Source organism: Tupaia chinensis, unplaced genomic scaffold (genome assembly GCF_000334495.1).
Source record: "Tupaia chinensis unplaced genomic scaffold, TupChi_1.0 Scaffold000287_1, whole genome shotgun sequence".
Classification (NCBI taxonomy): domain Eukaryota; kingdom Metazoa; phylum Chordata; class Mammalia; order Scandentia; family Tupaiidae; genus Tupaia; species Tupaia belangeri.
This window is the reverse complement of record NW_006159771.1, coordinates 71,295-83,883: the sequence shown is the minus strand read 5'-3', so window position 1 is coordinate 83,883 and position 12,589 is coordinate 71,295. Positions and strand designations below refer to the sequence as shown.

The window sequence follows — 12,589 nt, the reverse complement described above, 5'->3', positions numbered from 1 at the left end:
GGGTCGGGACGCGCGGGGCCTGGGGGCTCGAGGCCTGCGGGGTCGGGGCGCATGGGGCCTGGGGGCAAGGGCTCCGGGCCCGGGGGCCGCCGGGCGCCTGCGTGACCTTGGGGTGGGCCAGCGAGCGGTCATCGCCACGCGGGGCGACCCCGCTTGCCAGGACCCAGGCGGGCGGCCGGTTTCCTCCGGTTCGGCCCACTTGGGCTTCTCCCTGGGACGGTCCACCCCTGCTTCCGTCGCCCACGCAGCACTCCATTCATTCGGTCCCCAGTTGGGAACCGCCGCGGGCCTCTTGCGGAAGCCGGAGCCCCAGCGCAGGGGTCGGGCCCTGGACGCGCCGGTTCGGGGCGGGGGTGGCTTTGTTGGCCGCGAGTGTCTGGTGGTGTCGGCCGCGCGGAACCGCAGTGCCGTGCAGCCCAGGAAGTGCAGTGAAAGGCTTCTCTTTTCTTGGCCGCTTTGAGTCTGGTGGTGAAAAATGGCGGTTTATTAAGGACTCCTGGATCACCCCGACACGCGTTTTGGAAGACTTGGACCTCAGATAGGACTACTTGTGCCCCGTAATTATCTACAATTAGATCAGAGATTTAGGACTGGCCCGATTTCTCTCATCCACTTACCAACTGAATTTTCCGGACTATGGTGAGATTGTCGAGGGAACGGAGTTCCACTAAATCCAGCAACATTGTTTCCTAACATTGCTTCTGTCTCCCAGGCAAGGGGAGTGGTGTTCGGCTCTTGATAGTAAGAGCACAAAGAGTCTCTTTTTCTATTAAGGGTAACACCATTTCTTGAGATTCTCTTCCCTGCTGTTTTGTCATTTTTATCTAGCAGGTATTATCATTACATCTCATAGAAACGAAACAGGCTTTTTAAATAGATGAGGCAATTTCTCGCTGGCCACTGGGCGAGTAGTGGCCGCCTGTTTCATCCCGTCCCTCCGTCTGCACAGATCTAATTGATGTCTGTGAATCGGAATGCCGCAGTCTGTTGTCCTGCAGAGGTGATTCCGAGCTGAATGTGTTGATAAAAAGTTTCCTAGTACCGGGGACCAGCAGTTAGCATAATGACTACATCGCTGGACTCCCACGTAGTCGACCGCGGTTCGAGTCCTGGACCAGGTGGCTTAAACTCACCCTGGACACGTGTGCGTGCGTGCCCAAGATCCCAAGAGGAGAAGGGATTGTGGCATGGGCATCCCCCCCCTGGGGGTGATTTCTTGCTTTCTATCTCTCTGTCTCTCTCTGTCTGGTGAGCTCATGCACCCTATAGCAGAAACTTCTCCAAAAACAAAAAAAAACAAAAAACGTTTCCTAGTATGGGAGGCTGTGCATTGAGTGAGTCTGGTCCTTGTTTTGCAAAGCCGTTCCCGTCGGGGATGTTATGGCGAGCTCCGGCTGCATCCAGGTCTGTGAGACAGCAGTGTCAATTCTTTGGGATTCCCTCCGCAGGACACGCATGAGGATCATGATACATCTACCGAGAATGCCGACGAGTCCAACCACGACCCCCAGTTCGAGCCAATAGTTTCTCTTCCTGAGCAAGAAATTAAAACGTTGGAGGAAGATGAAGAGGAACTTTTTAAAATGTAAGGAAGCTGATGTCGATGTCGCCCCAGACATGGCATCACGGGTGTGGGCCCTGACGTGATTGCAAAGGTGTCGGGGACTTGGGCTTTCAGACAGACCCAGGCTGTTGGGTTTTTGTTTTGTTTGATTGTTTTTGGTATACGGGACTTTTATTCAGGATGGCATATATGGATGGGGGAGAGGGAGAAAGAAAATCACCCTCAACGGGTCTGGTCTTGCCAAGGTCCTCTTCCCCCAGGCCTCTAGTTTGTCAGGATCTTGAGCAGCCGGGGCCTCATCAGATCCAAAGCTGTTTGAAGACAGGGACTGAACTTGTATAGTGACTCATCTCAAGTCGAAATTCATCCTGTTTGTTTGATTGGTAAAATCAAACACTCATTCACTGGAGCCAGTGGTTACCTAGCTGGACTTCCACAGTTGACCACGGTTCGTGTCCCGGAGCCAGTGGCTGAAAACTCACACCGGGTGTGTGTGCTTGCATGCCCAAAGTCCTGAGAGGAGTATAGAGAAGGGATTGCAGTGTGGCCCTCCTCCCAGGGGGTGATTTCTCCCTTTCTGTCTTTCTGGCCAGTGCATGGGCCCTATGGCAAAAATCTCTCTCTCAAAAAATAACACACTCATCCACAATCTTCCCTGTGCCCCAGCTGCCTTTCTCTCCACGGGCCTTTCCTGTCACTGAGCAGGAGGTCCTCAGTTCTGCAGCAGAAACTTCTCTGTGGCCTCTTGGAACTTAGGAAACACCAAGTCTGTGTTTTTTCATTTAACTTAATTTTGCTATAGGGAATGTGTGTTTGCCAGAGACAGAGAGAGAGAGAGAGAGAACACCCCCAGGGTGATGGCCATGTCACAGCCTGTACTGTCTCCGTTCAGGATTGGAGGGTGCACATTTACGTGGGCCTGGTGCGTTTTTTTTTTTTTTTTTCTTCTTTTTTTTTTTTTTTTTGGAGAGATTTTCACTGTAGGGCGCGTGCGCTCGCCCGACAGACAGAGAGAGACATAGAGACAGAAAGCGAGAAATCACCCCCCAGGGGGGATGGTCACGCCGCAATCCCTTCTCCTCCATTCTCCTCTAGGGATCTTGGGCACGCACGCACACGCGCCCGGCGTGAGATTTAAGCCACCGGGTCCGGGACACGAACCACGGTTGACTACGTGGGAGTCCAGCGACATAGCCATTACGCTAACTGCTGGTTCCTGCCTGGTGCGTTTTTCAAGCTGCAGTGCCCAGGGCTTGAACTATGCAGTCGGCCATGATCCCGCCACTTTAACCATATGACTGGCCGGCTTTAGCTTGTAAGTTTATTTTTATTTCTTAGGTTTGAAAGAGAGAGGGATACCCCTGATAGGTTTTGCCACGCGGTCTCCAAGCCAGGATTGCTGGGACATGCCTGGCGTGTTCAGATTGGCTTGAGACCTGAGCCGATTCCTCTCCTGTGGCTCTGGCCTTGCACAGGGGCACCTCGCTGCCTGCACCAGCGGTGTTGTAATTCCCAGAGAGAGAAAGCACCCCGTGGGGTGTGACCACACTACACTCCTCCATTTCCCCCCGTCAGGACTTTGTGCGTGGATGTATACATGTCTGGCTCGTCTTCCAAGCTGTCGAGACCAGGATGAGAACTGCTGCAGTCATATGGCATCCATTAACTGCTAAGCTATGAGGCCAGCCCTTCCCCTGGGGCTTTGTTGGGTTTTTTTTTTTTTTTTTTTGGTTGGTCGTTGTTTGTTTTGTTTTGTTTTGCCACAGGGTGCATGCACATGCTGGAGAGACTAGAGGAAAAGTAAGAAATCACCCACCTCGGGGGAAGGCCACAGCGCAGTCCCTTGTTCTGAGATTCTTGGGCATGCACGTGTCCCTGGCGTGATGTTGAAGTCACCGCAGTCCAGGACTCAAGCCATAGCCATGTGGGGTCTAGCACCTTACCCACTGCACCGCCTGCTAGCCCCCACTGGGTATTTCTAGTGCATAAAACGGTGATTGGAGTTACAAATGAAAGTAGGTGCTGGTCTAGTTACTTGAAAAGAAAATGACTGGGACCAGCAGTTGGCATAATGGCTATGTCGTTGGACTCCCACGTAGTCAACCATGGTTCGAATCGCGGACCCGGTGGCTTAAAGTCACGCTGGGTGCGTGTGCGTGCGTGCCCAAGATCCCGAGAGGAAAATGGAGGAGAAGGGATTGCGGCGTGGCCATCCCCCCCGGGGGGTGAGTTCTCGCTCTCTGTCTCTCTGGCAAGCGCACACGCCCTATATCAAAAACCTCTTCAAAAAAAGAAAGAAAGGGAACCAGCAGTTGGCGTGATGGCTATGTCGCTGAACTCCCACGTAGTCGACCGCGGTTCGCGTCCCGGGCCCGGTGACTTAAAACTCACGCCAGGCGCGTGTGCGTGCGTGCCCAAGATCCCAAGAGGAGAATGGAGGAGAAGGGATTGCGGCGTGACCGTCCCCCCTAGGGGGTGATTTCTCACTTTCTGTCTAATGTCTCTCTCTGTCTGTCTGGGGAGCGCACGCACCCTATGACAAAAATCTCTCCAAAAAAAAAGAAAGAAAGAAAACGATCAGGCCCTGCGGCAAAAATCTTTATTAAAAAAAAAGGAAAGGAAAGGAAATGAGGGGCCAGCAGATGGCGTAGTGGTTACGTTGCTGGACTCCTGCATGGCTGACTGCAGTCTGAGTTCTGGCCTTGGAGACTTGAAAATCACATCAGGCACCTGTGTGTGGATGCCCAGGATCCTGGGAGGAGAATGGAGGTGAAGGGTTGTGGGGTGCCATCCCCAGGGGGGTGATTTCTCACTTCCCCTCTCTCTGTCTCTGTCTCCCCTGCAAGTGCACCTGCCCCACGATCGCACCGTTCTTCAGTCAGGAGCCGCAGCAGTGGGTGTGGGTTTGGAGCAGTGCTGGGCGCAAGGGCTGCAGAGATTGCTCCTGCCTGGACGCTGGCTGCAGTCCCACTTCGGGGAAATACAGTAGTTGTTCCTTGCCCAAGTTTGTGGACACCCCACACTCTACTCATCTCTTCGGTTGCCGAAAAAGTCATGGCGCGTTTTTGTATAAAACCGGAAAAATATGTCGTGCCTTTTCCGATGACCCTGTAGTCGACCCAAGACACCCGGCTAGGGTCTGGCTGCTCTGGGTTGGGGAAGGGAAGTGACTGTCACCCACACTGCAGACCTCCGGTCCCAGGAAGGGGGCCAAGGACAGGCCTGGAGACCGGGGCTGCAGGTGCCCCTTGGGCTTAGGGTGGTGGCTTCTCCCTGAAGACACTGACTGGGCAGCCTCTGCTCTGCCTGCTAATGCTGCAGCCCCCCAACGGGCAGTGATTCCTCCCTGGGCGAGGTGACATGGATACCGCCCCTGCCCTGCCATGTTGCAGGCTGGGCCCCTCTGAGAGGGCGAGGCCACTGGGCTGGGCTTTTGCACCCTAGCACTGGGGTCCCTGCTGAGGCTCCGGGAGCTGAGTCAGCGAGTGCCTTTGAGGATGTCGTCTCCCTTGACAATTCAGTTTGAGGAGAGGGCTGTCTTCTGTGGAGAGGGACAGACAGAGCTGGGGTGCGGAAGGCTGAGTCCTAAGGGCAAGGCTCCTGGCGCCTTGGTCCCCGGCGTGAGGTGCTGCTCTTGGCTGGGAAGGCAGGCTTTGGCCTGGGGGCATCTTGGCAGCTGAGGAAGGGCCCACAAGGGCTGCAGTCCATGCGCACCGCCTGACCACGCTGCGCCTGTGCCATGGGGGCCGGGGTGCTCCTGCACGGCGACCAAGGGACGCCAGCACGCGCAGCTTCTCTGCCCCCTCGGGGCTGTCCATCTGGCTGTGAGGAGGGCCAGCGTGACTTGGAGGTGCTGGGTCCCCGCGAAAGACCACATCGCCGTTGTACTCGCAGAAAGCAGAGGTCCGCCACCTGGGGTGCTGCAGTGCTCTGGGTGACTTGGCGCCCAGCTCTCGGCCTGTGGCGCGGAAGGGTGACTGCTGGCCGATGGGCCGGCGTACAGGGCTGGCGACTGAGGGCTCGGGGAGTCCCTGTTCCTGAGCAGACACTGCATGTGCGTGTGCCCGGCACACCCGGTCTCACCGCGTCCACGTGGCTGTTCTCACAGGCGGGCCAAGCTGTTCCGGTTCGCCTCCGAGAACGACCTCCCGGAGTGGAAGGAGCGCGGCACTGGCGATGTCAAGCTCCTCAAGCACAAGGAGAAGGGGACCATCCGCCTCCTCATGCGGAGGGACAAGACGCTGAAGATCTGCGCCAACCACTACAGTAGGTGCCCCGGGCCGTGCCCACTGTCCTTCACTCCGCTGAGTCGTCCTGGGGCCCTGGGGAGCACGCTCGTGTGTGTGTGTGTGTGTGTGTGTGTGTGTGTGGTGTCTAGACCGAGGGTTGGGTTCTCAGAGGTGGCTGGCTGAGAGCGGGCCTGCAGAGCAGCTGCTGGGACTGGGACGCGGGGGGAGCCTGCGGGCCCTGAAGGGTGCAGCCAGGCTGGGCTGGGCAGGCAGCATGCGCATGCGTGGTGTTGGGCGTGTGGGTGCATGTGTGTGTGTGTTTGGGCACGTGTGCGAGGTCTGGGTGTTTTCTGGGCACACATGTCTTATGGTGTCTTATGGTGTGATATTTGAGCATGGTATGTGGGTGTGTGGCGGTTACATGCATGCACGTGTGCGTCAGCATGGACATATGTGCTCACATGTGGGTGGACGTGCTTATGTGGTGGGGGGGGTATTAGAGCTTAAGTCTGTACACGTGTGTACTTGGGGCCTGGATGTGGTTTTGTTTTTTTTTGTTTGTTTGTTTGTTTTTTTTGAGAGGTTTTTGCTATAGGGCACGTGCGCTTGCCAGACAGACAGACAGAGACAGAAAGCAGGAAAGCCCCCCCCAAGGGGGGGTGGCCACGCCGCAATCCCTTCTCCATTCTGTCTCGAGATCTTGGGCACGCACGCACACGCGCCTGGCGTGAGTTTAAGCCACCGGGTCCGGGACTCGAACCGCGGTCGACTACGTGGGAGTCCAGTGACATAGCCATTACGCTAACTGCTGGTCCCTGGATGAGGTGTCTTGACACGTGTGTGTCTGGGCACGTGCACATGTGGGTGGCCAGGCGCACCTGCACATGTGTGGGTGAAGGGGCATGTGCAGAGTATCTAGGGTACGTGGTATCTAGGCATGTGTGGTGTCTGGGTACATGTGTGGCAGTGTGGGCACACGTGTGAGCATGCAGGCGTATCTGGGTGTCTGGTGTGTGGCAGCGTCTGTGTGGTGGGTTGTGTGGGTGAGTGGCTAGGTGCACACACACGTGTGGTGTCTGGGCAGTGAGAGGTGCCCGGGTGGCAGCCTCCCTCCCTTTGGCTTCTGCCCCCACCAAGGTGTCCCGTAGAGGGGAGGACATGTGTGGGGAGGGACTGGGGAGAACGTGGCCGCCATGTCCTCACTTCCCTGAGAAACTAGAGGCCCTCGGCCAGGTGTGCCCAGCCACCTGTGAGGTGTGGGAGAGGCCCCGCCAGGGCCGGGGCCAGCCACTAGGCAGGAGTGCGTGCTCCTTGGGTATCAGGTACGTGTGTCCTGAGGCATCCCTTGCCGACCTTCCAGGGACGTGTCTGTTTGCTCAGTGTCCTGTGTCATGCAGGTGGGGCTCCTCCTGGGCTCATGGGGTGACCACTGGTGGCCCTGGGTGATGCAGGACGGGGTCTGCAGAGGTCCCAAGGACCCTGCCTGTGCCCCAGTCTCCATGGCTCTGGCCTCCCTGCCCAGCCCGCCTGCACCCTGACCAGGCCTCCTTGGCCCTGAGCCTGGCGGGAGCCTACGCCCAGGCTCCTGCCCTGACACCGGTCGTCCTGTCAGAGCCTGTCTGGTGGCTGTTGTCTCAGAGTGGTGGGCAGAGCTGGCCACCCCTGGGGCAGCCATAGGCCCTTGGTGGACAGAGGGTGGTGGCTGGGCATCCGAGTGGGGAGGGGTAATGGCTGGGTGTGGGGAGGCCTGGCGTGACCAGTGTGTTGGGCTGCGGAAGATAAGATCCGCCAGTTCAGGCGTGTGGGGCGGCCTGGCCCGGGCCTGGGGTCCACCTGTGTTTAGGGAGACCTGTGGGGGCACTGGGCCCTGCGTTTCCTGTGGGAGCTGGTCCGGTGAGGGGCCGCCTGCAGGGCTGTCCAGGTGAGGCGGCAGGGAACTCGGGGGCGTGTCCTGTGGTCTCCCTGGGCAGTGGAAGGCTCAGAGTGGGCTGCTCTCCTGGGTGGCGGCCAGGCCCTGCTGCACGGACGGGTGTGGTCACAGCCCTGCTCAGGAGTGCTGGCCCTGGCCCTGGCCTGCTCGGCTTGTCTGCTTCCTGTGCCGAGGTAGGGTGGTCTTCGTGTCAGTGGCCACGGGCATTTTCAAAGCTCAGATGGATCAGGCCCTGTGGGACTTGGTCTTGGCCCAGTTCTCGAGCCCCGTGCTGACCCCGTGTCGCTTGGCGGATGCCTTGGGTAGGCGAGCAGGCGCTCTGAGGGCGGGAGGTGGGCACCCGGGCAGTCTGCATTGTCCTCACGGCCTCTTCCCCCAGTCACTCCGATGATGGAGCTCAAGCCGAACGCGGGCAGCGACCGCGCATGGGTCTGGAACACCCACGCCGACTTCGCCGACGAGTGCCCCAAGCCGGAGCTGCTGGCCATCCGCTTCCTAAACGCCGAGAGTAAGCAGAGGGCAGGCTTGGGCTCACCTGGGCAGGCGGGGAGCGGTTCCACTGCGGGCACGCTGGTGCTGCTGCGGGGCTGTGCCCTGTCTGCGGGCCACGTCCAACCTGCAGCCCTGAGCACGGGGCTGCCGCTCAGTGTGTCACTGGTTGTCCCCTGGCCTGCACACCAGTGTCCTGCTCAGTGTCGGTCTCCACCAGGGTCTTGGCGCTGACCTCGGGGTACTGCCCAGCACTGCTCCTCCCGTGGCTCACGGAGCAGGGGCCGTGTAGACACCCACCGACCCAGGCCTCTCTCTGCCCTGGGCTCTTTCTACTCTGGGTTGTGAAAAGCTGCCCCCAGTGGTTCCTGGAAGGGTCGGGACTGTGGCGCAGCCACCTGTGGTGCGGGGTGAACCTGACCCTTGCTCTGGAGGGGTGGAGAGTAGGGCCAGTGGCAAGGAGGTCCCCTTACCCTTTGGATGCCCGAGGATCCACACTGTCACAGAGTCAGATGGAGGGAGAGGGCCTCAGCCTTAGGAAGGACTGACCAGTCCCTGCCCTGTGACCGAGAGCCCAGGACCACGTCCCCTGGCCGAGCCTGTCCTTAGGCCAGGCCAGGCTGTGGGTTGGGCTTCTGGGACCCACTGCTGGGGCCCTTAGGAAGTTGTCTCTCTTTTCCACAGATGCACAGAAATTCAAAACGAAGTTCGAAGAATGCAGGAAAGAGAGCAGTCGGTGAGCGGTTCCACTGCGGGCACGCTGGTGCTGCTGCGGGGCTGTGCCCTGTCTGCGGGCCACGTCCAACCTGCAGCCCTGAGCACGGGGCTGCCGCTCAGTGTGTCACTGGTTGTCCCCTGGCCTGCACACCAGTGTCCTGCTCAGTGTCGGTCTCCACCAGGGTCTTGGCGCTGACCTCGGGGTACTGCCCAGCACTGCTCCTCCCGTGGCTCACGGAGCAGGGGCCGTGTAGACACCCACCGACCCAGGCCTCTCTCTGCCCTGGGCTCTTTCTACTCTGGGTTGTGAAAAGCTGCCCCCAGTGGTTCCTGGAAGGGTCGGGACTGTGGCGCAGCCACCTGTGGTGCGGGGTGAACCTGACCCTTGCTCTGGAGGGGTGGAGAGTAGGGCCAGTGGCAAGGAGGTCCCCTTACCCTTTGGATGCCCGAGGATCCACACTGTCACAGAGTCAGATGGAGGGAGAGGGCCTCAGCCTTAGGAAGGACTGACCAGTCCCTGCCCTGTGACCGAGAGCCCAGGACCACGTCCCCTGGCCGAGCCTGTCCTTAGGCCAGGCCAGGCTGTGGGTTGGGCTTCTGGGACCCACTGCTGGGGCCCTTAGGAAGTTGTCTCTCTTTTCCACAGATGCACAGAAATTCAAAACGAAGTTCGAAGAATGCAGGAAAGAGATTGAAGAGAGAGAAAAGAAAGGTGACGGGGTGCCCGTGGCGGGCCTTCCTCGCAGACTCACTCTGCACCCGGCCGCAGCCCCGGGCGGGTGCTTTTGCCGTCTGCCAGAGAAACGTTCCAGGCGTTGCGGCGCCTTGGCCTGCCAGGGCGATGCAGCTGCTTGGGGACACGGGTGCTTCCTGGGGCATGCCGAGTGTGCCTCGCTCTCGGGGCCTCGGTCGGGTCCGGGTCTGGATCTGAGAGGTGGCCCAGCCCTCAGTGCTGACTGGAGCCCCAGAGGCTGCAAGTGCTGCCAGGTGGTCCCATTCTCTTCTGTGGAGAGCAGGGGCGCTCGCCACTCCAGGGCTGGGCCGCGGCTGCGGGGCCAAGAGACCAGGTGTCACTGAGCAGCCTGCCCAGGGTGGGAGCAACACGTGTGTGTCTGGGTAATGCCTCCTTTGGGTTACGAGAGGCCTGGGCTGGCTTGTGGTGTGGAGGTTAAGGTAGTCAGGTTCCCACAGGCTGATGGTGCAGTTCGAGTCCTGGACCTGGCAGTTAGAAACACAGTGGGCACATGTGAGTGCCCCAAATCCTGACAGGAGACTTGCCGAAGGGGTTGTGACCGGTCCCCGCGGGGAGTGCCTCTCTCCCCACCGCCCTCTGGCCAGTGTGCACGCCCTCTAGTACGTGTGCACGCGCGTGTACACGCACAAAACGATCGCAGTCTCCCCCAGAGGCGGGAGTGGGTCCTGAGGGTCAGGGGAGGGCGGTGGGGGCGGCCAAGCGTGGACGGCCCTGCTGCCTGGCCTGGCGGGGGTGCGGGCCAGTGCTGCTGCTGCTTACCGTGCTCGCTCGCCGTCCTGCAGGGCCAGGCAAGAACGACAATGCCGACAAAGTAGCCGAGAAGCTGGAGGCTCTTTCCGTGAAAGAGGAGACCAAGGAGCCCGGAGACCAGACCAAGGAGGAGGCCGAGAAGCAATAAACCCCAACTTCCTTTTCCTCTTCTTTTTCTTTTTTAAAGTTTTTCCCTGCCCCTCCTTTTCGGTTTGTTTTTATTCTGTTTTGTTTAAAAATAGCTTGTTTCCACCATTCAGTTTTGTTTTTTTTTTTTTTTTTTTTTTTCTAAGTTTTTGCCCCATGGAAGATGACTTCAGAAAATCCATTCCCCAGTCATGAAAATGTACTGTGCTAACTTTCTTTTCCATAGTGGAAACACTTATTTATAGTCATCAAAATAGCGAATAAAAAACACATTTGAAACCTGGGCCAGACGGCAGGACTGTATGTGGGGGGGCCCTGTGCTGCCAGCGACACTGCCATCTCGTACGCCCAGTGTGTGTGCCCGAGTGTGTGGGTCAGGGCCTGCCTGTGGCCACAGCGGACACTGCCTCACCACACCCTGCTTGGGGGTGGGGGTGGGCAGTCACTGATGTCTCTGGGCCACGCACCTGCCCTGCCATGGGGAAGTGGTTCCCTGTGGCCGAGTTGTGTCCAGCCTGGTCAGGGGTGCTGCCACCTGGTGGGCTCCCTGCGTATGGTCTGATCGGGGCTGAGGTGTGCTCTGGCTCCTTGCCCTGGAGGAGGTGGGCTCTGTGTGGGGAGAGAAAGGAAGGTGCCAGGGTATCTTAGCTGTGGCCCCATGTGCTCAGGCTCTGTCGGCAGAGTGGTCGGGTGACCCTCTGCCCGGCCGACGGGAGGACGGCCTCCCAGCACGTCCAGTTGAGTGTGGTGCAGGCGGCCCTTCCCTCGCGAAGTCCAGTCTGAGCAGTGCTGGATTTGGGGGCACCTGCAGTGGCTTTGCAGAGACATTTCTCAGTGCTGTCCAGAGACATGGTCTCTGGTAGGGAGGACAGGAATGACCTGGGGAGACCAGAGGGCCTTGAGGACTCCCACCCTCTACAGGGGAGGAGCCAGCCAGCACCTGGCCCTGGGGCCCAGCCACTTGTTGCCTGTGGCAGTTTGTCATTTTCTCCCCCAGAGGGCCTTGACAGCAAGTGCTTGCCCCACCTGGCCCTGGCCCTGCAGGAAGCAGCCTCCTGCCTGGGCTCTGCTCTACCAGTGACCTGGTCCCCCTGGCGTTGTGCTTCTGTTTTCATCTTATATCAGAGGCTACATGCACAGGAGGTGGGGGAAAGCACCCAGTGGGACCTGGTCACACCAGCCTTCCCCGGCTCTCCATCGGATCAGAGCCCCTGGAACACACATGCCCAGCACGAAACCACCTGGGCGGGGATTTGAACCCTGGTCAGTTACGTGGAATCCAGCTTCCTCTGCACAGCACTTAGCCGCCTTGCAGCCTGCGGCCCTTGTTTCAAAAGCCCCACTGAGTTTCCACTGGCTGTCTTCATGGTTCCTTGTCGGTTAGGCGTTACGAGGGGAGGCCTGGCCTTGAGGCTCACCCCCTTTCGGCAGAGGAACCGTGGGAACACAGCGGTGCGCCTTCCACCCGAGGAGGAGATGCCGTGCCTGACGAGGACCTGGCGTTTGGGATTGTCAGAGCACGAACCACAGATGGCTCCTCGCTCAGGCGGGCAGGGACCTGTATCAGTCATCAGTGTCCCCATGGGCTTGATCTTTCTTGTGGGAGTCCCTTAGCTAGGACAGTCATGCCCCTTAAGGCAGAGAATGGATGTTTAAAATGGTAGCTGCTTGGTACCAGCAGGTGGTGTGGTTAAGGTACTGTACTCCCACGTGGCTGACTGCAGTTCAAGTCCTAGACCTGGTGGCTTGCTTTTTCACATTCTCTCGGGTGAGCGTGCCCTGTAGCACACTTAATTTTTAAAAAATCGTGTACGTTTTGGATTCCAATTAAAACTGTTGGGCACATGTACATGTGTGCCCAAAATCCTGGGAGGAGAATGGAGAAGAGATTGCGGTGTGGCTATCCCCAAGGAGGGTGATTTCTAGCGTTTCTGTCTCTGTCTCTAGCCACCACATGTGCCCTGTAGCAAAAAATTCTCTTAAAAAAAAAAAAACTCAAGCTGAGGGAC

At 58.6% G+C, this 12,589-nt stretch overlaps 1 protein-coding gene and 1 non-coding gene across 2 annotated transcripts; both read left to right on the top strand.

The window, feature by feature from the left end:
- Window positions 1–353: 353 nt before the first annotated feature.
- RANBP1 (RAN binding protein 1) lies at window positions 354–10,666 on the top strand. The gene is made up of 6 exons (XM_006150394.3): window positions 354–639; window positions 1,449–1,585; window positions 5,673–5,830; window positions 8,103–8,231; window positions 9,576–9,641; window positions 10,466–10,666. The coding sequence occupies exons 1-6, from the start codon at window positions 637–639 to the stop codon at window positions 10,579–10,581; spliced, it is 609 nt and encodes a 202-aa protein (XP_006150456.1). The 5' UTR covers window positions 354–636; the 3' UTR covers window positions 10,582–10,666.
- LOC114008101 (small nucleolar RNA SNORA77) lies at window positions 9,672–9,794 on the top strand. Its single transcript, XR_003549666.1, has one exon. It is a non-coding gene; the product is annotated as a small nucleolar RNA SNORA77 (small nucleolar RNA).
- Window positions 10,667–12,589: the final 1,923 nt, after the last annotated feature.